We start from the raw sequence: 27,615 nt of genomic DNA, 5'->3' as shown, positions 1-27,615 counted from the left end.
AGGACAACTCAAATAGGGACAGCTGAAATTTATTCTGCATGGGTTTGTTTAATAGTGGAGACAAGAATATCAATCTATAAAAGCCTATTTTAATATGCTCTACTAAATAAGTTTACTTTATTACTGGAGGGTGAAAGCTGCCATTTCTAACTGAAAATGGTGAGAATGCAATGCTCTTTCTATTGGTTTATGCAAATCAAAGTATACTTGTAATATGTGAGATCAGAAGTAGTGAGAAAATAAAGGTGAAACCAGAAGAAATGAGAGTTTTTAAAACATTAAGAATCAAAATTCTGTTGAGTCAGAATAACAATATCCTTTCTCCTTGTTTTATTTTATTTGCCTTCTAAACATGTTTATGACCATATTGGTATTTTTTTTTTTTTTTTGCTTTTCTAAGGGCCCAAAGAGTATAGGTAGGGAAAGGCAATCTGCTTAGCATCAAAACACCACCTTCTTCTTCCTGGATTCTTCAAAAAAAAGTCTATATTACATTGTAAAACTTAGTGTAGTTAAATTTATATTTTATTCAATATGTTTTTATACTGAACATCACCGAGCATTTGCATACAATGGTAACTATTACTTTCATTATTTAAAACTATTTTTCCACAGTTACTTTGCTCTATTCTTTATAAAATTGCAGTGAGTGCTATTTAAAAAAAAATCTGAATGTTAATAACTTTTTTGATAACTTTAAGCAGGGATGGGCAGTGTGAAATTCCAAGGCCTCCAGCTTTTGATTATTAATAGTACCTGATTCCCCCACCCCCGCCCAAGTTTCTAGAAAATGATCCCTGCCTTTAAAAAATAAAAATGGAAAGCAAAGCACTCTCCTACAAACAACACACAATATGTCAACAATAAGATCAGAACTTCCTTATACTCAAGCATGGAAAAGAAATTAGCCTTAGCAAGACAATTTCCTGCATACTTTGCTTTGTCAAGACACTTGGTGTTGTTTCACAAAATCTTGTCCAGCAGTTCCAGGACCAAAAAAGGGTTTTCACTCACATTATGCATGTACAGCATCTCCAATAGGCGACTGGAAGAATCAAAAGAATTTTAGAGTATGCAGAGGATATGTGCTAGTCTGTTCTGGGTACCGGAACTACCAGGGGATAACCTCAGGTGGACTTGGAGTGATGTAAAACAAAGCAAAATATCTTCATTTTAAAAATTGAAAGCGCCATATAAATATATATTTCAGATGGACATTCACTAAAGGGAAATATACATTCCAAATGCAAGAATCTATATTACAATGAATGAATGGCTATTACATGAACTGGCTGTTTTTAACCTGGGCCTGCTGCCAGCCCATGAAAGATCTATTCTCTTGTAGGCGGAATAAACAAAACATTCTGGATCAAAAGTTTTTTTTTTTTTTCATTTCATGTAATGTTTCTGGGAAAGAAATATAACCACTTCTTCTTCCTTTCCTGGAATTCTTACAAAATAGAAAGTCAAGAAAGAAGAAAATAAACTTTCCCCACTGCGAAGAATCTGAAGTAAAGAGATATTGTCATTGCAACCATTCTTGCCTGAGATAACATATAGCCGATGGAAAACGATTGATGGTTTCCACATGCTTTATTTATCTGTTCACAATATAGAATATTTGGCCAGGTAACATGGCTCCATTTCAAAGGAGCCATTCAACAAAAGACTACAATTAGAAAGATTTTCAGATGTTGCAATAGTTCTCTGGATAATTTTATAATACAGGATTATAATGGCAAGAAATAATAAGTAAGGAACAGGTGTTTCTTTACAAATTCAAATGGTTTGGAAGTTGAAAACTCAGTATAAAGTAATAACTAGTGCAGTACTTTCTTATGTTCTTGTTAATTGATTATCTCAGTATTGTCCATCTGCTAAAATCATGGTTGCTAGAACATGTATCATTTTCAATTTAATGCATTGTATGTCCCAAAAGTGCTTTTTTCAAGAGGCAACTGGATTTTCTTTGTTTTTCCTTGAAGATATTTTGCTTCTAATCCAATAAACTTCTTCAGTTCAGACTGAATGGTGGAGAATGGAGAATAGAAAAGTCTTCAAGGAAAAACGAAGAAACTCCAGTTGCCTCTTACAAAAAGTATATTTGGGACAATGATGGCTGGATGACTGAGAACCCTCAGTGACTTTCCTTCTATATTATCTTTAAATCCAGTGTGCTTTGGCTTCTTAACTCTTACATAGTTTATTAACTCTATATATAGAATTATTCTTCCTAGAGGAAAGGAAGACCAAACTGAGATCATTATCATAGTAAGAGAGTCCATTTCCTCCTCATCCTGCAACCAAACAACACATATAGTTTTTTGACATAACTTCATGTGTTGGTCTTTGGAACTAAATGGAGCACAACCCAATGAAGCTAAAAATCTGGAATTTGCCCCTGTGCAGCCATGAATTGTGGTTTTGTAACCATGCTTGGTAGATTACTTGGCACAGCAGTAAAACTTTGGGAGTGGCATCTATTTTGGTTCTTTCTACAATACCAGTATCCAATGATTCTCGCTTGGTAGGCTCCATGTCACTGGTAAGCTGTCAATTTCTATGTGGGACATGGCCCTTAGGCTTTCTATTTTAATTTCAATAAAAGCTGCCCAAGCTTGGAAAATATTGTGGTTTGGTTCTAGATATCAACCGCTTAACCACACTGTGGAATGTTTCTCCCTCCTGTGCCTGCCCTCAAGTTTTCTGTAGTGGTTTCCATACACTGTCATTAAATTATGCATTTGACCACCCCTCATTGCTTATTCTGGTGTGGTCTTTCCTTTTAAACTGGGTGGATGGAATCACAAATGCCTATCTTAGAATTAAACACACTGAAGTTAACTGAAAATCTGTATTTAGTGGCCAGCATTGGCTAGAGTTCTCTCCTTCTCCGTTCCCTACCACTGATTTTCATTTCTTCTTTGCTGATTTTTTCCCTCCTAAATAAAAATATGTCACTTTTGTTATATACAGTGATCTACTAGCCTGGTTTATGAGGATATGAGAAATACAGCTTCCTAACCTCTGTTGCATACTTGTGTTTCTATAAAATGTGTCCTGGTATAAAAAAAGAAAGGGGAAAAAGAACAGACTCTTTTGCAGCTTCATTTTAGTATGAAAAAATGTTTTAGTTTAATTTTCTGATGTCCCTCCATTATTTTCTCTCTTCTGAATCAGTTATTACTTATTATAAAACTTCAAAAATAATCAAAATTTCTTCATGGAGCTAAAGAGGAATTTCATCTTTGTGTATGGTTAGACCAAACAACATTTTGGTAGGCATATGTAGTAAATATTCTGACTTACTATAAATTTGTTATGTTTTTTTCTTGGATCCCATATGTCTTTTATGAAAAAAGATTCCTAATACAAAAAAATGAAGGGTACAAAAAAAAAAAAAACAGCATGGAAAAATGAAATAATCCAATGAGCTATTTGGCCCACTCAGTCTAACAAGATAATTTTTATCAAGCTTTTCTGCTAACTGTTCAAATCAAGCACTTCTTATGTGATAGGATATCCTTTTCCAAGATAAGCAACTTAGTGTTATAAAATAACATTTGATTAAAGGCAAAACTTTCCTTTTTTTGAAAGCAGGCCTGGCATGTTTTCGAATCTCCTTAAAACATTCAGGTCACAAGCTATATTTTATGAAGTCAAATTATAAGAATATTGATGATGTGCCAAACCACAAATGGTGACAAAATCATCAAACATCTTTAAAAGAATGTCTTTGCAATTTAAAAAAAATGCCCTATCTTTCCCAGATGGCTTATATTGTGTATATCCTAAAGTGCATCACAACATTTTTTTGGTTTAAGATGCAAGATCTAGTGATGGAAATCATAAATATGTCCTCATCGGCTGTAGCATTATTGATATAGTACAATTTTATCAAACAATAAATAGTTTATTACTTGCTGAATCAAATACATTTTGGTAGCACTCCTTATTAAATCATTAGGAAAAGCAAGATAAACATTTTTAAGGTGTTAATCTCTGCAATGAGAATCAATGGGAATTCAAAACATTGGCAAGATAATGTATGATGTTGTCTTTCATGAACTGCCTAATGTTCTTTTGAAAATAATTTATCTAGAATTGCTTCCAGCCAGGTAAGTGTTGCGCTGGTCTAATAATGATCTCCTTCAAGAACACCTAACTTTAGTGAAACCCACTAAGTTAGTGAGATAACACCTAGCAATTAGAAGTTTCCCCCCCTCCTTAGGGGCCACTTAACAGACCTACCTGTACCTGTGTTAATGTTTTTCTTCTGGTGCCAAGCAAAAATATCTTGACTTTCATTTGCCACTTATATAATTTCCTATCTTTAGGCTGCTACAGGGGTGTAAATTTTATTCTTTGGTTCAGTTTTAAATTAATTTCTTGCTATTAAGGGATTTTTTTTTGTTTTATAATGTTTTTTATGTTATAATTTGTTGTTCTTAGCATGTCTTTGTTAGCTATTTAGGTAATGGTTTGTTATAATGGTTAGGCTAGAAACCCAGAGATTGTGAATTCAGTCTTGTTTTGGTACAAACCCAGTTGGGGACTTCGGGCCAGTCACTTTTTCTCAGCCTTAGGAAGCAGGCAATGGCAATCCACTTCTGAAATACTTGACAAGAAAACTGCAGGCTTAGTCCTGGCTGTCACTAGGACAGAGCATTGACTTAAAGACACAGAAAAAAAATAAGTTTGATAAAGAACTTTCTATAACTTACATAGAAAATTACATTATAGAAAAGAAAGAGTTGTCTAAATTATAGTATTTTCCAAGAGATAAATTTCCATGATTTAATCAGGATAGTACAACAGTTCTTGCCTTCAACTGCTGTTTGTTGCCATTCCTTTTTACCCCCTCCCCACAAACAAAGAAATGAAGACTTCACTTCCCTTTCTGCTAGTGAAAAAGTAGTAGAACATTTTAAGCTACAAACTCTTAGCTTGGAAAGGCTTTGGATTTCTGAGGCAAGTTACCAGATTACAGTTCCCCAAGACTCATATCTAGGCCTATTGAGAACACATAATAACACAAACAAACATGGATAGGTAATAAGCTTAAAGAAAAAGATTGGGCCTTGAGAGTATGTGAAGCAGAGAATAGTGGCTAGATCTATTGAAAGATAAGCTATTAGGCAATAAAGACTAGTTGTGAAAGAAACTGAGCACATACAAAATAAAAGCAAAACCTAATGTTATCCAATCTACAAGACTGTGTGACTTATTTCCTGTCTCTTGTATAACTTGGGTGGGTGGGTGGTCTTAGGCTCCTTTGCTTTTTTAGAAAAATCTTTGAAGTTAGCCACTGCTAACTTTGTAGGGAGCCATTGCAGTCATTGCACAACTACCTGTTCCTAATATAAGTCAATAGCTGCTTTTCTGCAGGCATTATGTTTCATTGGCTTATTTTAGTAGATGTAGAAGGATCAAAATGCTGTTGAGCATGTTAAGGTATTTTCTTGACACCCTTTTTATTGAGCTCATTCTATCATTTAATTCTCTTTTTCAATGCAACATGAATTTTGTATAATTTCTGGTCAGTGGTTTGGCTTTATGTAAGTTACTGGGAGAGTCCCAGTGTGAATAGTTAATTCCGGCTTCCCCAAAAATGGTTTATGTACATTAGCTTAATTATAATTTACATACCATAACTTTATAATGTAAAGTTAAAAGCAAACAATCACTAGCTGAAGTATTGAAAATTATCTAACATTCTCTAGATTTCTACAAGGGGTTATGACCTTTGAAAAAATTAACAATTAACATTTATAGGAAGGAAAGTACACTATGTTATATAAAGACAAAATTTACATTAAATCTACTCATCACAGTAAGGCTATTGAATCATTAATTATGTTTCATTGCTAAAACACCATCAGTGAATTTGTGTGATTGACAGTAATAAAATTAAATATGTAATAAAATGTAAATGTAATGTAATAAAATATATAGAGGCTACAGTCAAAATAACTTGTTCAGTGTTTCAAGATGATAATCATAATTTAACTGACGTTTACAAGTATAAAAAGACTCCCATTGAGAGTTGCCTATTCAATCACACTTTCAGTACAGAGATTTTCATTACTTACACATAATGCTCTACCCATATAAGATATTAAACAGTACTGTGTTTATACCTATACCATTTTCATTCATATGTAGATTTAATGAAATATCTTCAGTATAGCTCTCTGTTCTAAACAGTTCAATGTGTCAAAAATCATGAATTGTCTCTAGCTAAATTCCAAGTAGCACCCTTTGAAATATGGGCTTGCCTGGAATCAAATTAAACAAGAAATGAATTGCAACGAATGGATGTTATGGTCTGAATCAAAACCAGCAGTGAACAGTCTTGAGTATAAGCTTCATATACCATTTCAAAATGCTGCTTTGCATGTTCATTTTCTTGAGCTCACAAGCCCCAGTCCAATGACAATTGCATAAAGGTATATTGTACTGGTAGCCCAAAGAAGAAACAGTGTCTTGCCACCTTAATTATATATCACCTTAATTATACTAATACATAATTATTGAATAGGTGATTAGAGAAAGGAAGGCTCATCCATATCAATCCTAAGTAAGAATAATGAGGATCACATTGCAATATTTGAATCTGAAGGAAATTCAGTGCATTTGCATACATCCATACTGCAGTAGATTCTACTTTAAAATCTTGTGCAATAAAAGTATACTTGTAACAATATAATAATTGGAACTACCTTAAGATCTGGCCAGCGAAGTCTTCTTTAGCAATAGCTTCATTAATTCTTCTTTCTGGATAGCTGGGAATCCACAATGAGCCTCCCTTCCACAGCCAGGTAATTCCTCTAAGCTAGATATTAGCTTATTGATATTTTTGTGTCCCAATGAACCTAATTCAGTAAACACAATTTGGCAAAACTTCATCTTATGTGTCACTTGTGCTCATTCCTGACCCAGAGGCCTTTTTTGCTCATGGCCACTCATACTTTAATCACCTTCTAATGGACTATGTAAACATGGGGTTGCCCTTGAAGATCATTCAGAAGCTTTTGTTGAACCAGAATGCAACATTGCAAGATGTTATATGTCTAATTTGTTATGTCCATTTGTGAACTGCATTAGTTTCCAGCAGATTTTTGTTGTAAATCAAGGTACTGGCAATCACCTTTAAAGCCCTACATGGCATAGGACCAGGGTTTTTTTAGGACTACATTTTCCTAAGAACATTTTCCTACTCCTTATGCTCCCATAGGAGAGTATGTTCCAAGTTCTCTCTTTTGAATGATGTCATTTTACAAACTTTAAGAATTGTGTCTTTTTGGTGGCTACCTTTGGGCTCTGGAATATCTCCACCCATTCCCTCATTATACAGATATAGAAAAGGGTCCAGTTCTCCTCATCTTTATAAAAACCATTAAGACCTGTTTTCCCTTTGGGACCAGTTTAGTGGGATTCTCCTTTTGTTATTTTTATTATGGTGTTTGGTTACCAGATTATAATTTGTATTTCATATTTCTATATTTAGAGTCACATTAGTGGCACATTAGAGTTTGAGTTGGGCAGCTCTATGATTTCAGTAAACAAACAAACAAAAGTGGCATATTAAATCAGTAGTGGCCTTTGAATATTTGTCTCCAAAGGAATATGAATATATATATATATAGTATTCAGCTTTGCTCGGGTATTTTCCCACATCATTGTACTTGTGCTTTTAAAGTTGTAGCAACGTTTCGGCAGAATCTCATCTGCCATCATCAGGGCAATACATAAGATATTCACCTTTGATTCTTTACACTGCAAGACACTATTTTTTCACCCAGTAAATGATTTTGAACAGAAGAATTTAATTTTCTTCTTACATACTCCAGTTTCTTTTTTATCTAAGAATCCACATATTTTTTACATACCTTTGGGAGGTATTCCTGCCCTATCCTTTGCCCCATTTCTCCATCAAGCACATATCTCTGCAGGACCTTTTGAAAATATAGAGAAAATAGTAGGGAAAATATATAATTGAATCTCCCCACCTCCTACATACACAGTTTTCATCAAATTATCTTCAAAAGGATTTTAAATGAAGAAAGTGTGTGAGAGTCAAAATAATATAAGGAGGAAATTGCAAACAAATGTAACATATAAAAAATCTAATGTCTTCATTTATAAGAAAATTTCTTCCTATTTCAACAATCAAAATATTTTTAGTATTCATTAAATAATATTTATTAAATGTAGATTAAGATCCATCCTGAAATTACTTTGACAGCTGATAATATACATTTATTTGGTATTTTTGGTTATGACTTTTCTTTAATACTGCACCTTCTTATTCTTCATGAATACATAACAAATGGTTATAGATTTTATCATGAACACAGAGTCAATGCTGATATTTATATATTTGAAATATGACCCTGATGCTGAAAAGAGAAATATTTGAATTAAGCCACCAGTAGATAAAAGATTTGTAGTAACTCTTTGTCTTGCTAGTTGCTTAAATTCACACAAGAATCTTTATTGTTTAGAACTTAGTTGCAGACACAAGCACAGATAAGACAGTGACTACAATTTTAATACTAGGGTTTGACATGAAGACTACATTTCATGTATATAAACCAGCTTGCCCATATAAAAGCATCTTCTATTATATAAATGGATTATGCAGGGTTCTGACAAAAATTAAACTACATTTATAAGTGTCAGTTGTTTCAATGTCAGTTGTAGGCAAACAAATTAAGAGCCTTCAACCCCACCCCTCCTACCCCAACAAATTCCAATAGTTTCACAGTATTCTGGGATATTTACTTGTTTTCTGCACATAGCAGATATATTTTATAAATGGTAAGTGTTCATGACTGGTTCTAAGGTTTAATGCAGTTTCCTAAATAGGTCCAGCAACCATCACCATACATATAGTCCTCAACTTATGACCACAATTGAGTCCAAAATTTGTGTTGTCAAGTGAGTAATTTGTTAGGTGAGTTTTGCCCCATTTTATGATATTTCTTGCCACAGTTGTTAAGTGAATCACTGCAGTTGATAAGTTACATGATTATTAAGTGAAACTGGCTTCCCCATTGACTTTGCTTGTCAAAATATTGTAAAAGGTGATCTTGGGACACATGACCTTGGACACGGCAATGGTAATAAATATGAACTAGTTGCCAAGCATCTGAATTTTGATCATGGGGATGCTACATAAGTTGTAACTGTGAAAAATGGTCATAAGTCACTTTTTTCAGTGCTGTTGTGACTAAATGAACTGTTGTAAATCAAGGACTACCTGTATTCCTATAACCATACCTGGATATTTGCCTAACACATATAGTAGATATCTTGAAAGCCTTGACTCTTTTATTACTTGATGAAAACTGTGTACCTCTCTGAGGTCTGAGTATTCCCATGGATCACTCATGAATAAAATTATAATTTATCTCTAAACCAGAAAAAAATGCAAAATAGGAAATCCACTCCTAGAACGCAACAATGCAAATAAAATTATATTAATTTCCTGGCTAGAAAACAGCCTGAAAATAAGGAATAACTAACCATTTGTGTGACAATATACTGAGTTTGGGCATATGTTGTTGCCTTTTAACTTAATGCAGGATGTGGCTTAAAGAAAACAGGCTTAGATTGATTGAGATGACTAAATTCAACAGAACACTCTAAGTAAGGCTAGAGTAGAGGCTTCATGATTATACATAAAGATTCGAAGAACTGTGATATTTCAAATGGAAAATTTTAACCTTAGACTGTCTACTATTGACCTCACCCCTTTCCTAAGAGGTCTGTAGGGGGCGTGCATAAGTGCACCAACGTCCCTGTCCTATTGTTTCTTTTATTTTTCTTATATGTATCAATGTATTCATAACTATGTTTTTACTTATACATATTATTTTGTAAGCAATTGACAAACCAAATAAAATAAAATAAATAAATAAAATAGGGGTGATGCTTCTTTCTCTCATTTTCTCTACTTCCCTTCTGTCCATTTTTAGAGTCTTTGAATGTTGAATCTATCAGCTAGGAGTCAGCTATGCTATACTGTCAGCTATAGAGAAGGCAAGCAAACACATTTACAGTCTTTGTTTAAACTGCAGAACTTCAGGACATTTTGCACAAGATGGCCCTGCTAAGTTTTGCATCAACCAATAAGTTTTGTAGGTTAGAATAGCAAATATGATGAATAATCCTGGTTTATCAGAAGTTAACTCGGTCCTCTCCTCTGACGGAGTTATATTAAATATGGTTGAGGCATATGATACTCAGCACTGACATTTGATATTGATTAGTTACATTTCATATTGAAACTAGGTCGTAATAATAGATTCTGTTTTTAGAAGTTGCAGTCACACATAAAAATATCTTGCCCACTCAACTGATAGTTATATCTCTATTGTAATTCTGTCAATTTACCTCCCCAGTTAATTGAGGCCCTGGGTAATGTGCAGTGATTAAAAATAACAGTACAAATTAACCAAAAATGATATTAGTCTGGCAATGTATAATTCACTTATTTTCAGTCACTCCAAGCCTTCACAACTTTGTAAAAGAGGAATAAGATTGCACATATTTGCTCTGTAGCACAGACATATTTTTATTGCATAGGTATAAAATATTTTGCTGCAATTAGGATAAAATATGATCAAATATATTAAGGAGCATGATAACCAAGCAGTAAACAAATCATCTTGTATGTACTAGATTTTCCTTTGCTTCATCCTTCTGCCCTGCTGCTCAATACTTCCTGTTTGACTCTTCCATCTCTTTGATGCTTTCTTTGTGGTTACTTCCAATTAAATCAGCACTAGATAATCCTGGAGGCTGTTACAGTTACTATGAGAGAACTCCAGATTCTTAATCAGATCCATGTGTCCAATGTGCAGTGCAGTCCTTTACTTGCTTACTCAAAAGTAAGCCTCAGTGGGCTTTAACTTCCTAGTAAGAAAATCAATATAAAATTGAAATCTAAGCAAGATGCTACAGCTGAATGTGATGGTAACATACAGGAAGAACTCCAAATTCTATTATTAGAGAAGTTATTATACTAATTCAAAAACACACAGTAGTCTTCACCTTTTCACTTACTAGAATGCTTCATCAGGAAGGAAGGAAGGAAGGAAGGAAGGAAGGAAGGAAGGAAGGAAGGAAGGAAGGAAGGAAGGAAGGAAGGAAGGAAGGAAGGAAGGAAAAATGGAGACCATGCTGATAACCAAACTACAACTTGGCAATTAAGCAATTAAACAATTAAACAATAAATATAGAAAAACAATATTATTAAAAATACAAAACAGTCACTTTTAGAATACCAATTGCCTGGTACAGAAGAATTGGGTTTGACACCTTGCATTAGAGTGTATTATATTAGTTCAATCTGGAGGTGACTGGAGATGAGTGATTGAGAATAAACCACCACCCCCGATCTAAGAGTGGTGCAACAATCTCATAACACAAAGTTCTGCAAAGGCTTTTCAGGCCTGATTGCCACCTATGTAAGCAGGAATTTGAGTCCAATAGGATCTCTAGAATGCATGTCTGGTTTGTCTAGGACGCTTTAACCCAATCCAACACTAAAGATAGAATAGTCATAGAAATGTCAGGCCCCAAAATCCAAAGCCCCTCAGCCTTGCCAGGGTTCACTTATTTCCTCCAATCCATTTGTTCACATCTTTAAGACACTGGGATAAGATATTCATAGTATCACTAAATTCACCAGGGGTAGATTAATTGGTACCATCAGCACACTGATATCTCACCCCATAGCAATGGATGAGCAAGCACCATATAGATGCACTATATAGGCAAAGAGCACTGAACCCTGTGACAACATTCACCCTAATCCTCTGAGTCAATCCTGATGGATATCATGGCCAATGGTATTGAAACCCACAAAGAGATCAAGTAGGATGGATGTACAACTCTTATCCTGCCCTCTCAAGAGACCATCAAAAAGTGTAACCAATGCTGTTTCTGTTCCATACTCAACCCTGAATCTCAACTAAATCTATGATTTAAATCTATTTGCTCAGTAATCAAATTCTCAATCACCTTTCTCCCAAAAGAAGTCAAGATATTGGGCAAAGTTGTTTAGAATGGCAGGATCAAACGACGACTTCTTGTGGGGCTGAACCAAAACCTTTTAAGGGGTAAAGAAACCATCACCTCACTCAAAGAAGAATTAATTACTACTAGAACACCATCTGGGCTAATTTAATAAACTAGATAGAACATGAATCTAAAGAGCAGGCGGATAAGATCACACAGTCATAAAACCCCAATCCTAGAAATGCAAGATTGAACTCCCCTAAGATCTCAAGTCTGGAGAGCTTCACTGCCAAACCAGAAATGGACCCAAGTAGAGAGATTGCAGTGTAGCGGGGAGGTTGGTACAACAACAGTTGTTACATCCTCTAACCCCCACTCCTTTAACCTCAAACTAACCACTATTGACCTCACCCCATTCCTTAGAGGTCTGTAAGGGGCGTGCATAAGTGCACCATCATGCCTACCGTCCCTGTCCTATTGTCCCCATTTATTCATACCTATTTCCTATATTCTTACTCATGTTTATACTTATATCTATTATCTTGTAAGCGATTGACAAATCACATAAATAGATAGATAGATAGATAGATAGATAGATAGATAGATAGATAGATAGATAGATAGATAGATAGATAGATAGATAGATAGATAAATAAAAGTAATCTCTAGAGCCCAAACTAATAAATTGGGTCTAACATTTGATGACCAGTGATATAGTGCTCCTGAAAACCATGAGAGATTCCCAGGTGACAATTGCCACACTTCATCTTCTGCCTCAGAATCTTATTGATGCACACTTGAAACCTAGCTGGGCATATCTCTGAAAGTGTTTTGCCACCTACTGGACCCAGTCAGATGTTGGTGATATGTGACAGGTTAATCCTAACCAATCATTAGATCACTAAGGAGGGAGGCCTTATTATAGACCAATCTGGCACTTAGAAACAGCAGCTAGAAGTCAGGGTCATTGAAGATGTGCTGACAGGGTATTGGCTCTGAGATCAAGGAGCTGGAATGGAAAATCAGTATAAGAACAGCAGTCCCACTTCCCCCAGAATGGCCTACTCCCTGTCTTCCACTATATCTACCTATGCCTGTCACCACAATTATATTATGGCCTGCCTCCATCCCAGCTTATAATAGCAGCCCCATTTCCATATACAAACCTCTAAAGATCCAAGATGGAAAACCTCAATTGTCCTCTTTAACCAGGTCTGAAAGGAGAAGCTGGGCACCCTAAGGCACTTTAGTTCATAAGTTCTCTGTGCCAGGATTCCCAGCCATGACCACCCCACTCACTGTAACATACGCTCAACAGTACATTCATACAGATTCTCTTTGGGTTATAGAAGTAGGAGTTCTTATAGTTATGTATATTATCAGTATGTTATCTAGGAGTGGCTTTTAAACTTAAGATACTAAGACGTCACATTTCACAAAGAATTTTGTCAAAAGCTACAGAGATAAGTCATCACTGCTGATTTCACTACATGCGAAGATTCATATGACTTCATTAACATAATAATTTACTTTTCTCTGCTTCTTTTCTTCTGTTTCCCCCCTAAACTTAACAACAAATAAAATAAAACTTTTAGAGTTTGGATGATGAACCTACAAGCCACATATAGCTTACTATCCCCACCATTCTTCATTGTCATCAAGAGAATTTATTTGGCAGCAGAATGTCCCATGTGGGCCTTTGCCATACAAAGAAGTAGAAGAAAAATAAATGTAGAACTATATCTCTTGAAGTTTAGGTGGAGGAATGAAGGCTAACACCCTCAAATGTTGCCCATATCAGGAACAGAGATAAATAGTATCCTGCCAATTATCACCTTAATGGTTTTTGTAATTTCGGTATTTGTTTTATGACTACATGTTTAATTATATCTCAAAATGGAATAGTCTCTGCTATTTTATTATCACAACCTATTTAACCTTATTTCCCAAGCTATTAAGACAACTTAGTGTAATGTTCAATTAATTTTAGATTATGCCTAATTACTTACTGACATGATTTATAAATGATGCATTAATACAAGAGAACGCTTTGGGCAACTGTAATAGTTTTTCAGACTTTCTCAGAAACAACATGTAAATTGAAAGATAGGAAGGGATTACTGTAATTATAAAATGTGTCCAAGTGATAAAGTGTAGAATTCCAAATGTTAATGAATTAGAAACAAAGCAAGAAATGTAAATCAAAGAATTTAACATGATAAACATGTGCTTTTCTATCATTAGATTTCTTCAGGTCTGCTTTTAAATTTTCAGGTTAATTGATGACCTCTTAAAATTCCACTGGATTGCATGAATGAGAATTCAGATGACAGCAATAGTTGTATTTGTAAATTGTAAATTACAGGTAGTCTTTGACATGTGACTGTAATGCAATCTGCTCATGTTGTGACAGTCACAAAATGGGTCATCATGTGACCAACCTTATTTAATGACCTCTTGTGGCAGTTGTTAAGTGAATCACTATGGTCATTAAGTGAACACAGTGGTCTTTAAACAAAGCCATTGTTTGCTATGGGGCATTTTAATCATAAACCATAAATAAACTCACATTTTTGGCAAAGTGTAAATTGTGGTAACATCGTTGTCATCAATGTGGGCTGGCTGCTGTGCAACCAAAATGTGGCCACATGTCCAAGGAAGGCTCTGGCAGTCAGAACTTCAGAACTGAACTGTAAATACCTTTGGGGAGGGGCTTCTGTTGTTACTTTGAAGAGTCACTAAGTAGCTCATTGTAAGTCAAGGAGTACCTGTATTTGTTTCATAATTTGATAGTCTGTTATGTCCAGTTCAGTTTTCAAAAAGATAAGAGCAATATCCTGAAAAACAGTGTTGGGCTCAAAATGAAGAATGTTAAATTTGATTTGTTAATCTTCCTCACCCTCCTTTCTCTTTTTTGTCAGCTAAAGATTGTATACACATAACCCTGTCTTAATTTTATTCCAACAAATAATAATAATGTATTGACATAGGATGTGGTTAAAAAAAAGAAGCAAAGGAATTTAAATGAACATTTTGTTTCTGGGCCTTATGATTTCCATGTTTCAATACTCTGGGAAAAATTAAAAATAAAATCAAATAAAAAGGATCTGTAAACCCAAAGTAAAAGGCATTTTGTTGAGCCTATATAACAGGAAAATTTTGTGAGTTATGATAGACAATTCGTTATGACTTATCACACTGCGTTCCTTGACTTGGAGGTTGCCCAAACACAACTAAGTTAACATAGGGATTTGGTTACTTCTTATTTGAAGGGAGGGTGGTCTCACAGGGGAAGAACAGTGTTCTTTGACAAGCTGAAGAGCTTCTTTTGTAGCTACCTGTGTTGTACTTAACCTTTTCAACATTAGGTGCTTAGTTCAATCAAATGTTTTTTGACAAAAATGAAGAGTGAAAATTGTGGCATGCCCTTGTGGAGGAAAAAAAAAAAGGTTTCTTATTATCATAGTTTTTTTAAAAAATAATAATCAGTAGATAAAAGGGCATAAAATTTTTAGCATGTTATAAATTATTGTAAAATGGAACATTTTTTTCTTAATTTTTTCCCCTAGATCATGTGGCATTTAATTAAATAAGAGTGAAAGGTCAGAAGAATAACCTCTTTTTAAGTGTATTTTAAAAGTATGTTTTGTTTTATATTTAGAGTAATGCCATATTCCATACAATATGTATAATTATCACTTCCTTGCTTACGACAAGTAAAAACAAATCTGGAGTCTAATGTAGTCCTAAAGTTACACTTTTTGGTTCTATAGTTCACTTTATTTCTTGTTAAACATTGATTTGTTTGTTTATTTACTGGGTCTTCACTTACAAAATGGTAACTAACTGGCCTTGGGGCTACTCCAAAAAATAAAATGAACGAGACAGAAATGAAAGATCCATATTCCAAGTCTTGTTAAGCTCTTAATATGCTTGAAGTTTATAAATAGGTTAGCTAGTTAGGTAACTAACTTTATAGCAGACTACAACAATTTGGCAAGGAAGATGTGTTTGATGATGTACTCTGACCAGTCCTTGACCAAAAATTTGTTGCTGGATTGCCTACCATCTGTGGAACAGTCACCTCAGAATTAGATGCTAGAGTTGTCAAAGAATAGCAACAAAGAGTTGGAGAATGCAACACATATCTAACCCAGCCTCCCTATTTGCCTGTTTCCCTCAGATGCGATGAAGGTAGTCCGCAGCAAAGTAAGAATAAATTTGTAATATTTGTAATATGCTCCTCCCCGCAAACAGCAAAAAGTCCAGAGAGTCAGTGTATGGGGCTACTCTTTGTAATAGTGACCTGGCCCTTTTCAAAATTACTCTTAAATATTATAAATTTCAGTCTTCCAATCTTTTTTCTCATTGTAAGAAATTCTCCACTCAGATCTCTGCAATTTAATTTAACATATTTGATAAATTTGTTCTTTCCCTTCTTTATAATGCAAGTAGCCCATTTTGAAAAGCTTCTTGTGAACAAAATGATGGTTCTTTAGAAAAGGCAGACATTGGCAAATCTTTGAATGGCAGCATGTCTGCATACCTGCATTATGAATGTTGCTCTGAATTCTCCGAATTTCCTGATGCACCATTCTCTTTCTTTCAAGGACTTAATACTTTTTCAATAAAAATAAATTCAATTTGTGGCTCTATTTCAAGTCAGTTGGTTTGATGGTAGGAATAGAGCAATACCAGTTTTGGATTTAGGGAGCTGTATGGCTGGCTGTCTTTTCATGTGGTTGCATGAGACATTCTTAGAAACCCCAAACATTTTTGAAGATCCTCTACTGGAGACATTCACGATTCATCCCTCCCTTTTTACCATTAATCCTTCATGTTTTAACAAGCACTAAAGTTAAGGCAGCCTACACTCTTTCCTGTCAAATTGCCCTGCTTTCCCATATTATTTTTCTTGAATAAAGCAATCTGCTCCCTCCAGTCCATATCCTTGTAAATCAAAGGAATAGATGTCAACACATGCCATATGAAAGTCTAAACTTCCTTTTTTTAATTAAATGGGATTTTGACATTTGGTTTGAAGTGTTTGCTTTTCTTTTATTTCCCATTTTTTGCATATACACACATAAATACTAAAAAATCTATGCAAAATCTATGAACTGTTTTTATTGGGGAGAAATCTCACTTTTTCCTCTGAAACCACAAGTAATTTCCAGCTCCAAAATCCGCAATATCCTTCCCTAACCATTTAAAAGTTGATGCTTTTCACAGAAGCAAACGCTGTATCTCTTGTTGTCAATAATTTTAGTATTTCACTCATGGATAGTAAGCCTTCTTTTTAAAGGAAACTTCAGTCAATTCTGTTATGTAATGATGCTATTTGGAATCAAATGAATTTGCCTCCTTTGTGATGATTATAGAAAGGTTGACTTTTCAGTACAATTTATTTCACAGGATATTTACTATTTATTTTAAAATGTGCAAATAAATCTAGTTGTAATCCTAACTTTTCACATGGCTGACAAGATGTTTGAGAGAAAGTACTGATCTCGTATGAATTTATGGATATATAAATATAAGCTAAAAATAAAAATATCACCTAGCCTCCAGAATCTGAGCTAGAACTGTCATTTCTAAAGTTCTGTAGAATTCTAATATTCTAATATGTAATGTTTGTAAAATCCTGTAGTATTCTAATATGTAATGTTTTCTATTTGAATTGGAAATGAGGAGGGCCCATCAGTTTGATTCCAATAATTGTTTCTAAAGTAACTAGTATGGAGGTGAGTGTTGCTACCAGGGAAATATTTTTTCTACAGAACATCATCCCATGTTGATATGCCATTTCTAGGGAAATCTATTCAGTGTGGGGTCTGATGTTCTCTGAGCTTACTTGTTTTCTTGCAGACATTTCATTACCTTAACTAGGTAACATCATCAGTGCTAGTAAAGAATGCTGTTTGCTGTCAGTTTATATTCAGCCCAACTGCCCCCACCCACACATACGGGCAAGACACTAGAATATAAACTGACAGCAAACCGCACTCCTTATTAGCACTAATGGTGTTACTCGCTTAGGATAATGCAATGTCTGCAAACCCCCGGCAAACTCAGAGATCAGTATCAGAGATCAATCAGAGATCAATCCTGAGCTACAAATATTCTCCTTTATTGGTCTATTTAGTGTGTTCGCTGCAGATTTAGATACTGAGATATCAATTAACCTGCAATAGGAGGGTTGTTTTGCTGGCTTTCAAAGCTTTATATTATCTTTATTATTATTTTATTAGTGGTATCTTAATTTCCATTATTATAAATTAATATCAGTGGTAAAAATAACTTGAATGATAACTTATTTATTACTTAATAGATTTGAAAAATGTGTTTCATTTAGGTTTGTTTCAATTGTTCAGCTTTTCCCCTCCCTTCCACCTGCTCAGAAAATCTAGTCTAACAAATGATTTTTGAAGGAAGGTTGTGGATCTACTTAGGCCTTATAAGAAAGGAAAGAAAAAAAAATACTTCGTATTTTTTAGAGATTTCTAGGTCCCTGCATTAGAATGAAAGGGGGATAACAAACTAGATGGAGTTGAGAGGAAGAAAAGAAGTAACTGGACTCATAAGAAAAAAGAAAAGGAGATGCTTTGTTCAGGAATTAGAAAAAGGTTTGCAGTTCATCAGGCAAACATTCAGGTTGAACCTTCAGTATCAGAAATCTTTTGTATTTCCTATCCATTTGTTTGCTTTCAGACACATCTTCTGCTTTTCTGAGAGAATGTTACCGTGTTTCTCCAACAATATGGCCTCCTCCAATAGGAAGTCCCAGCATGTTTTATAGGCATAAAATGAAATTAAGCCCCTTCCCCCAAATTAAGGCCTATATTAAACATGCAAAATGGGGGGGGAATGGTGGTGGGGGGCTTGCCGTTAGGAAGTACTTTTGTTGCATACCTGGATATTGTGCTGCCTGTGCTGATCTCAGCATTAGTGGGGCACTTCGTATCGGGAGACCTTCATCCACCGTTGCTTTCCCTTCTCCCTGTGCTGCCACAGCGTTTAGAGCAACGCCGTGGCGTTTGGTGCAGCCACGCGGCGTTTGGCACAGCCACACATGGCCAGCCAGGGCTCCTCCCTGCAACCGGAGCCCGGCGGAGAGACTCGGCTTCAGGCATTCCTGTCGCCGCCTTCCTGGGCATCGTTCGAAGGCAAAGCCTATTCTTTTAAAAACGATGCCCTACTACCGGTACGACAAAGCCTCCCCTGCCTGAGAGGGCATCCCAACCCCACGTGGGGAGGTGAATCATCCGGGGCCACAGTGCAGGATCAGCCCACCCGGGAGAAGTGCCCAACCACCATCCCTGCCTGGTGCCATGCAGAGCGTAAAGAGCTTTGCCTGGGGCGCCCAGCGCAGCTGACAGGCGGGCCCTCTCACCAAGGTAGTGAGCTCCTCCCCGCTGGGCCCTCCGCTCATTCTGCCAGGGCCGCGCCAGAGCCGTACGGGCTGGGCAAAACCGAGAAAGCGAGCTGCGGGTGCGCGCCCGCCTGCCAAGCAAAAGACCCAGGCCGACCCAAGCTTGGCTTCCTTCCCAAGTCCCTCCAGCCCAAACCCGAAGGGGCCACCGAGAGAGTCTGCCTGAGGCAGTGATAGCGCCCACCCGTCCGTGGACAGGGAGGCGCGGCGATGGCAGTGCTGCTTCCCTGGCCGTTGGGTCCAGAGGAGAGAGCCTGAAGCTGCCCGTTCTTTCCACCTTTCTCCCAGCCCGTCCCCATCCCCATGCATCTCCAAACGCGCCGGCAGCTCCAAACGCTGCAGCGGCATGGACATCGGCGCTCACTCGGCGGGGCTCAGCTCAGAGGAGGATGTGGCACGAGCTGTCGCCTCCTGTCCACGGATGGGTGGGCGCTATCACTGCCTCGGGCAGCCTCTCCCAGTGGCCCTTTGGGTTTGGGCTAGAGGGACTTGGGAAGGAAGCCAACCTCGGGTCGGCCCAGCTCTTTCGCTTGGCAGGCGGGCGCGCACCCGTGGCTCGCTTTCCCGGCTCTGCCCAGCCTGCCCGGCTCCAGCGCGGCCCTGCCGGGATGAGCAGAGGGCCCGGCGGGGAGGCGCTAGCTACCTTGGTAAGAGCTCCACTGCCGGGCAGGAGGGCCCTCCTGTCAGCTGCGCTGGGTGCCCCAGGCAAAGCTCTTCATGCTCTGCACGGCGCCAGATAGGGATGGCGGTTGGGCACATCTCTCAGGATGGGCTGATCCTGTGCTGTGGCCCCGGGTGATTTGCCTCCCTACATGGGGTTGGGATGCCCTCTCGGGCAGGGGAGGCTTTGTCGTACCGGTAGTAGGGCGTCGTTTTTAAAAGAATAGGCTTTGCCTTCAAATGATGCCTGGGAAGGCAGCGACAGGAGCACCTGAAGCCGAGTGTCTTCGCTGGACTCCGATTGCAGGGAGGAGTCCTGGCTGGCCGCGCATGGCTGCGCCAAATGCCGTGGCATTGCTCTAAACACTGTGGCAGCACAGGAAGAAGGGAAAGCAACGGTGGCGGAAGGTCTCCCGATAAGTGCTCCACCAACGCTGAGGTCAACATCCAACCTGTCGCCGCCCGCCTGCCCGAGGATGCAAGGGGGGGGAATTAAGTCACCCCCGAAAAGACGGCCTAGCTGTTTTTTCAGGGGTCAAAAAAAAATAAGGCCCGGACTTATTTTGTGAGAAACATGGTAGAAACATACAATTCCAATTAACAAGTCAATATTTGGAAATGAAAAATCTTAGGAGATAAATATATTTTCTATGTACTCTTCATATTTTCACACTTCTCAAATGAAATAGTATTTCATCACACAATAAATAACCCAGGAAACGACATCAATATTGTTGAACAACGTAAGCAAATGCCAACCCAAGTCTTCTTTATATTAGTATAATTTTTATTTAGCACTCTTCTTTTTGGCAGAGAGCCATCCCTACATATGAAAACACTGATACAAGCTTCCACTTCACACTCAACATGTGTGTGTCTGATGTGGGCACTGAGGCCAGCTTCCTATCCAACATAATGCAAATGGCTGTCTGCTATGAGTGTGTTTATCTGTGGTTAAAGAGATGAGCCATCACTAATCCAAATCTGGTTTGCATTAATTATCCAAAATAAAAACAGCACAGCACAGCCTCAGCTTGTACAAAGTGAATGTCTCCACATCTTTTCCTACTGAATTCAGTGATATATAGCATTGTAAAAAAAATTGGAGAACAGCAGTCATTCTGGACCAATCCCATTTGGTCTAGTATTTTAGTCTAGTGGGTAGCTTATGAACTACTGTTAAAAAGTATATAGTATTCTATTATTTTTCAAAAGATCATATCATATCATAAAAGATCAGTTCACATTAGCCAATTCCATGGACTAGTTGTGCTAGGTCAGGGATATCAAGCTCAAGGCCAGCAGGCTGAATCCGGCCCGCAGGGTGCTTAGATCTGGCCTGTGGGGCTGCCCTGGAAACGGTGAAGGACTCGCTCATGGTGCCTTTGTATGGCCCTCCCAAGCTCCGTTTTTGAACACAACGGTTTCCTACAGCCCTCTACCAGTGAAAACAGAGCCTGGGCAGGCAGTGTGTGGCTCCCCTGGACTCTGTTTTCACTGGCAGAGGGGTGCAGGAGGACGTCATGGCCAAAAACGGAGCCTCAACAAGTGACATTGAGCTGGCCACGCCCCCTGAGGTCAAACATAACCCTGATGCAGCCCTCAATGAAATCGAGTTTGACACCTATACTAGATCAACAAATAATTATGGTTTTATTCAGGATTTTGTATATTTCATTCCACATTCAATGCATCAGATCAGAGTTTAAGCAGCTTTGTATACCAGAAAATTGTGTATGTTATATGGTCTTGTATCATTTAACACAGTGGTTGGGAACACCTGGCCTGTGAAATCACATGCCCCTGAACTGTTACCAACACAAATCTCAGGTGCTTTACATATCTTGAAAAATTCTTGTTATTTTCTTCAGTATAGTTTATATGTCCATGTGTGTGTTATGTGCTGCATGAAGAAAAGGAAAATAAAATATATCCTGTACTGCAGATATTACATTTGAAATTATCTGTGTATTATCACTTCATACAAGATTTGTCATTAGTGATGAAAAATATGATCTGATTAAAATAGTACTTCCTAACCAGTGTAAAAAGATATATTTCATATCTGGTTTTGGATTTGTTATAACTTGCAGACATGGGAAGGCAAATTAAACTGTTACTGAGTTTTAAAGACTCTCTGCTGACTTATTGCATGACAAAGAATACCCTTTGAAAATAATGCTAACTACTGCTTTTTTGACACGTTATTGTACATTTGAGTACGGTACATAGTAAAATACTAAATAGTTATTTAATACATGAAACTTCTAATGTAATAAAATGGTATATGAGGGCATTGGGTACATTCTGATTATTTTACTATATGGGACTGGCCCACACAAAATAGAACTTCTGTTTAAAGTACTTTTACCATGGATAGCTTTGAGGTTTTACCTATATCAGCTGTCATTTAAGTTCTTGTCAATCAACAGAGTCACTTCATCACTTGATATTTGCAAGATCCGGTGATGGTTTGGATGTCTGACTAAGCCACTGAAGATCTAGCAGCCTGAATAACTTAATTTTACATTTGTAATATTCAGTAGAATTAGTTCATTTTTTCCCCATAAAATAACCATTTATGGTCACTAATAATTAGCTATGTATCATCTTTGGACACAAATGTATATATCTGGTACTACAAAACAGATAAATTATCACAAATATTAACAAAGAAGAAAGACAATCTGGGATGTAGATAGCCCTTTTTCAGGTGTGAGTACATGTGGATGCTTTGTGCCATTAAGTGAATAATTTAAAAAGAAGGGGGGATAACATTCCACTATTAAATTTTTAAAACTTTTCAATGAATGAAGCATCAAAGTAATGTTATTAAATATGAGTCATGTTCCTAACTAAAATATTGTTGTTGTTGTTGTTGTTGTTGTTGTTGTTATTATTATTATTATTATCATATTTTGTACACTTTTCATTTGTTCTAGTCCTCTGTGATGTCCGTCTGTTTTGCCCGCTTTCATCCAAACCTAGTTGTTGGAGGAACCTATTCTGGCCAAATTGTTCTGTGGGATAATCGTAGCCACAGGAGGACACCAGTTCAGCGTACACCTCTTTCTGCAGCTGCGCACACGGTAAAAATTATTTAGTGATGTATGGAATTAACACGTAAAGCTATGTGTAAAGCTGTTATTTGTTAAAAATAAAATATTCAGCTGTCAAAGAAAAGTAGGATTGTAGGGTTGCAAGTGACTGGGACAGTGACCATTCCTTTTGTTTTAACGAAGTGCTAAACTGCTTTGCTATACTTTTGCTCCATTCGCTTCTCCTTCTGTAACCAAAAGCTTATTTTAAAGTTGGGTGGATGATAATGAGTGAGAAAGCTTATGGAATAATTGCCTGGTAATCCTACAATCTTGTTTGGTTCAAATCATGGTAAATCTACCATTCCAAAATTTGCCAAATTACCTTGTTGTTCACATTCCAGAGAAAATCAGCAGGAAATGCATGACAAGTATTCCTAGAATGGCCGCTCACATTTCAGCTTAAAAAAAAAAAAAAGACTGAAGAGTAAAATATGTTAATATGCTAATTAACATATTTTAATATATAGTACCATTAATCCTCAACATACAACAATTTCTTTAATGACTGTTTGACGTTACAACGGCACTGAAAAAAATGACTTATGGCCATTTTTCATCCCTTATGAATGTTGTAGCATTCCTATGGTCTTGTGATTTACATTTGTATGCTTGACAACTGGTTCATGTTTATGACGGTTGCAGTCACGGGATCATCTTTTGCAACTTTCTGACGCAAAGTTAATGAGGCAGCCAGATTTACTTAACAACCATGTTACTAATTTAACAACTGTGGTGATTCAGTTAACAAATGTGGCAAGAAAAGTTGTAAAATGGGACAAAACTTACTTAACAAATTTCTCACTTAGCAACATAAATTCTGGACTCAATTGTGATCATAAGTCGAGGATTACCTGTATGAACCTTCGTAATGAAGGTATATAATGAATATACCTTTTCAGAATGTAAGAAATATTTAAAACAAAGCTCATACAAAATGTATATTGGTTTTAGTGGAACTTCAATTTGTTATATTGCAGATATCTGTTTCCTGCATAATGTAATTAAACACAAAATGTCATATTTCTGAATAATCAATATGATCCAAACCATAATGCTTAGAGAACATAGAATAATAGGGATGGAAGGGACTTGGAGGTCCCTTAGTCCAACATCTTTCTTGAGCAGGAGAACCTATACAATTCCAGAGAAATGGTTGGCCAATCTCTTCTTGAAAACTTCCAGTAATAAAGCACCCACAACTTATGGAGACCAGTCATTCCAGTGACTGATTGATCTCACTGTCAGGAAATTTCTCCTTAGTTCTAGGTTGATTCTTTCTTTAATGATCTTCCAGTTGTTACTTCTTTTCCTTCTCTCAGGTGCTTTGAAGAATAAGTTGACCTGTCTCTTCTCTGTGACAGCCCTTTTAGTTCTGGAAGGCAGCTCCCATGTCACCCATAACTCTTCTTTTCTATAGGCTAGACATTCCTTGTTCCCTTAACCATTATCATATGGTTTAGCCTCCAGACACTTTATCATCTCTGTTGCTCTTCTCTGCATTCTTTCTAGAGTCTCATCATCTTTGGTGTATCATGAAGACCAGAACTGGATACAATGTTCCAAGTACAGCCTCACTAGTGCAGTGTAAATTAGTGCTATCACTTTTTGTGATCTTGATGCTATCACTCTATTAGTAATAGCACTTATAGACTTATATACCATTTCACAGTGTTTTACGGCCTTATACCATTTCATAGTGCTTTATAGCTCTCTCTAAGCGGTTTACAAAGTCAGCATATTTCCCCCAACAGTCTGGGTCCTCATTTTACTGACCTCGGAAAGATAGAAGGCTGAGTCAACTTTGAGCCAGTCAGGATCGAACTGCTGGTAGTCAGCAGAATTAGCCTGCAATACTGCTTTCAAACCACTGTGCCACATGGCTCTGAATGCATCCTAGGCTTGCATTGTTTTTTGGCAGCTGCAGCATTTGCTGCTGGCTCTGTTTTAAATGGTGGCCCACTAGGATATCTAGATTTCTCTCACAGCTACTACTGTTGAGCCAAATACTGCTTATTCCAGTGTTTCTCAGTCTTGTGAACTTGAAAATGTGTGGACTTCAGCTCCCACAATTCTCCAGCTAGCATGGAGATAGTTACTACAAAACCATCAAAGCATAATAACAACAGTTGTCTAGACATGTGATGCTTTTACCTTGAGAAAGAAACCATATGTACAAGCTTATTGTAGTACTAAATAAGAATTTCTCCCTGATGCAAACTGGAACATACATAATTTGTTACCACCAGCTACTGGTTTCTAAATTTCCTGAACTTATTCCTGTAAATTGATGCTAAGGTTTACAAGAAAAGAACTGCACCACATGTTACTCTCTAATCTTCTTTCACGCCCACTACACATCAACATTGGGAATAACAGGAAATTTTAATTATTATTATTTAAATGAAACCTCTGGCATGATGATTTCATTTCCAAAATAAATAAAAACAAGATGGCATCTTTTTCTTGGACAGGAAAGAACTCCAGAGATTCTCTCTGAAAAATAGAGTTGTTGTTTCCATCTCCTCCCCTTTTTCCCTGCCTCCACTTGGTATTAGAAACATCCTTTTCAATCTGTAGTGAGATTTATTGCTTATGAAATTGACAGCTGACAGCGCTTATTAAATCCAGGCTTTGCCCAAAAATGTGCTGTGAGGAAAATGGGAATCCATTTTCATGCTACTGAATGTTGCCCCACCTATGTGAACTTTAAACTCTTTTTGTCCTTGCAGTTCCCAGTTTTGGAGACTATATTACCAGCTTGCATAAGCACCATAGTGAGGAGGGCAAATGTCCAGTAAACTTCTATATGAAATGACTTAGGTTTGGGTTATTTCTACAGAGCACATGTGAAAGGCTGTTTCTCTCAGACAAATGAGTGAGAGGCAAATGGAGGTATATTTAGACATGAATTGAAAAGTAGTTGAAAACTTAGAGCTTCAAATTCAAGAAGTTTGGTTTAAATGCATGTGTGCACATGTACTAACTGAATTATAGTTCTTATGTGGTGTTTATGGTTCCAAAAGCTTATGAAGTTTATTTCTTCAGGGATAGGGGTGGGGAGAAATACATGTAGATATATGAAGTTCTTCTCAAATCACTATGAAAATATTACATGCAAATGTGTTCTTAAATGTTAATATAAACCGTCTGGATTTTTGGAAGGTGGGTGGCATATAAATCAATAAATTTCAGTGGTCAGTTTTTGAAAAAATTTCTAGAAGATTTAAAGCAGATGAGGTGTTTCACATCTTCACAAAGCTATCTATAGTATTCTCCCTATGTGGAGTTTCAGTGTATATATTTGTAAAGAAATATTTTAAAGAAAGGGCAGCACAGATTGATAAATGAAAGCAGGGGTGGGGAAGAGAAAATTAAGACACATTGAAAGGATGTAATATTTTTGAATGAACATGCAAAGTGAGTGAAATCTATGAATATAAATACGAAATTATTAATGAGGAGCAATAATCCAGAGTATGAATGGGCGCCTTTAAAATTGTTACAGGTGCATATGAAATAGAGGTTAGTGAGAATGGAAGAACCAGAAAATTTATTTTATGTATACTGAGAGTATTTACACCAAGACAAATTCCTTGTGTGTCGAATCACACTTGGCCAATAAAGTATTCTATTCTATTCTATTCTATTCTATTCTATTCTATTCTATTCTATTCTATTCTATTCTATTCTATTCTATTCTATTCTATTGAGATGAATGGAGACTGCATAAAAAGTGATCAACCACTTGGAGAATCAAAAATAAAATGATAACCCTTTGAAATGTCTTTGAATATTAGTAGCTAGAGTTCATCTTCAGCGCACATCTTCAGTACACTTTGGATTGTGCTTGTCTGGGGAAGCACTGGCCTTTAAATATCTTTCTGAGTCCTGATCTGATTTTGGGTTATGTAATTGGCTGGCTGTAGTTGCTGAGTCAAAGTCTTTGGGTTTAAGTACCATCTGTGTGATGTAAATTGGTGCTCATGTTGTTGTTCAGATGTCATGGTCTAGTTTTGGGTTGATTTGATCAGCTGCATGTGAGGTTCGATTACTTGTGATACAGATTACAGATTAACAGAATTGGAAGGGACCTTGTAAGTCAGCTAGTCCAACCCGCTACCCAAGCAGGAGACCCTACATTACTTCAGGTATAATACAAGATTACAAGAGTGATGAGAGATTCTGAAATGTGAACAGACTATTTCTTGGAGGTATTAAGAATGACTCTTGGGGCAAGATCGATATGGAACAAAAGTAAAGTGAAATAAACAATAGTGAAAGTAGAACAATTGCAGAAAGTATGAGTTCTATAAGAAAAGGTATTAGGAGATACTTGCTGAACAAAATAAATGTAAAGGATACTTATGAAAAGAGAGAATGGAAACCACTTAG

General features: G+C 36.8%; 1 protein-coding gene across 16 annotated transcripts in view; it reads left to right on the top strand.

The window, feature by feature from the left end:
* DYNC1I1 (dynein cytoplasmic 1 intermediate chain 1) overlaps positions 1–27,615 on the top strand; it is a 273,836-nt gene that overhangs the window by 186,036 nt on the left and 60,185 nt on the right. For all 16 annotated transcript variants that reach the window (XM_087945421.1, XM_087945424.1, XM_087945423.1 and 13 more), the window contains one exon: positions 23,065–23,211. In XM_087945421.1, the coding sequence (XP_087801547.1) occupies positions 23,065–23,211 (147 nt within the window). The remainder of the gene's footprint in view (positions 1–23,064; positions 23,212–27,615) is intronic.

The sequence above is a fragment of the Notechis scutatus genome, chromosome Z, assembly GCF_049901735.1.
Source record: "Notechis scutatus isolate UNSWTSFEM ecotype Mainland chromosome Z, rNotScu1.2, whole genome shotgun sequence".
In the NCBI taxonomy this organism is placed as follows: domain Eukaryota; kingdom Metazoa; phylum Chordata; class Lepidosauria; order Squamata; family Elapidae; genus Notechis; species Notechis scutatus.
The sequence above is the reverse complement of the archived record's forward strand: the minus strand, read 5'-3'. Positions and strand labels throughout refer to the sequence as shown.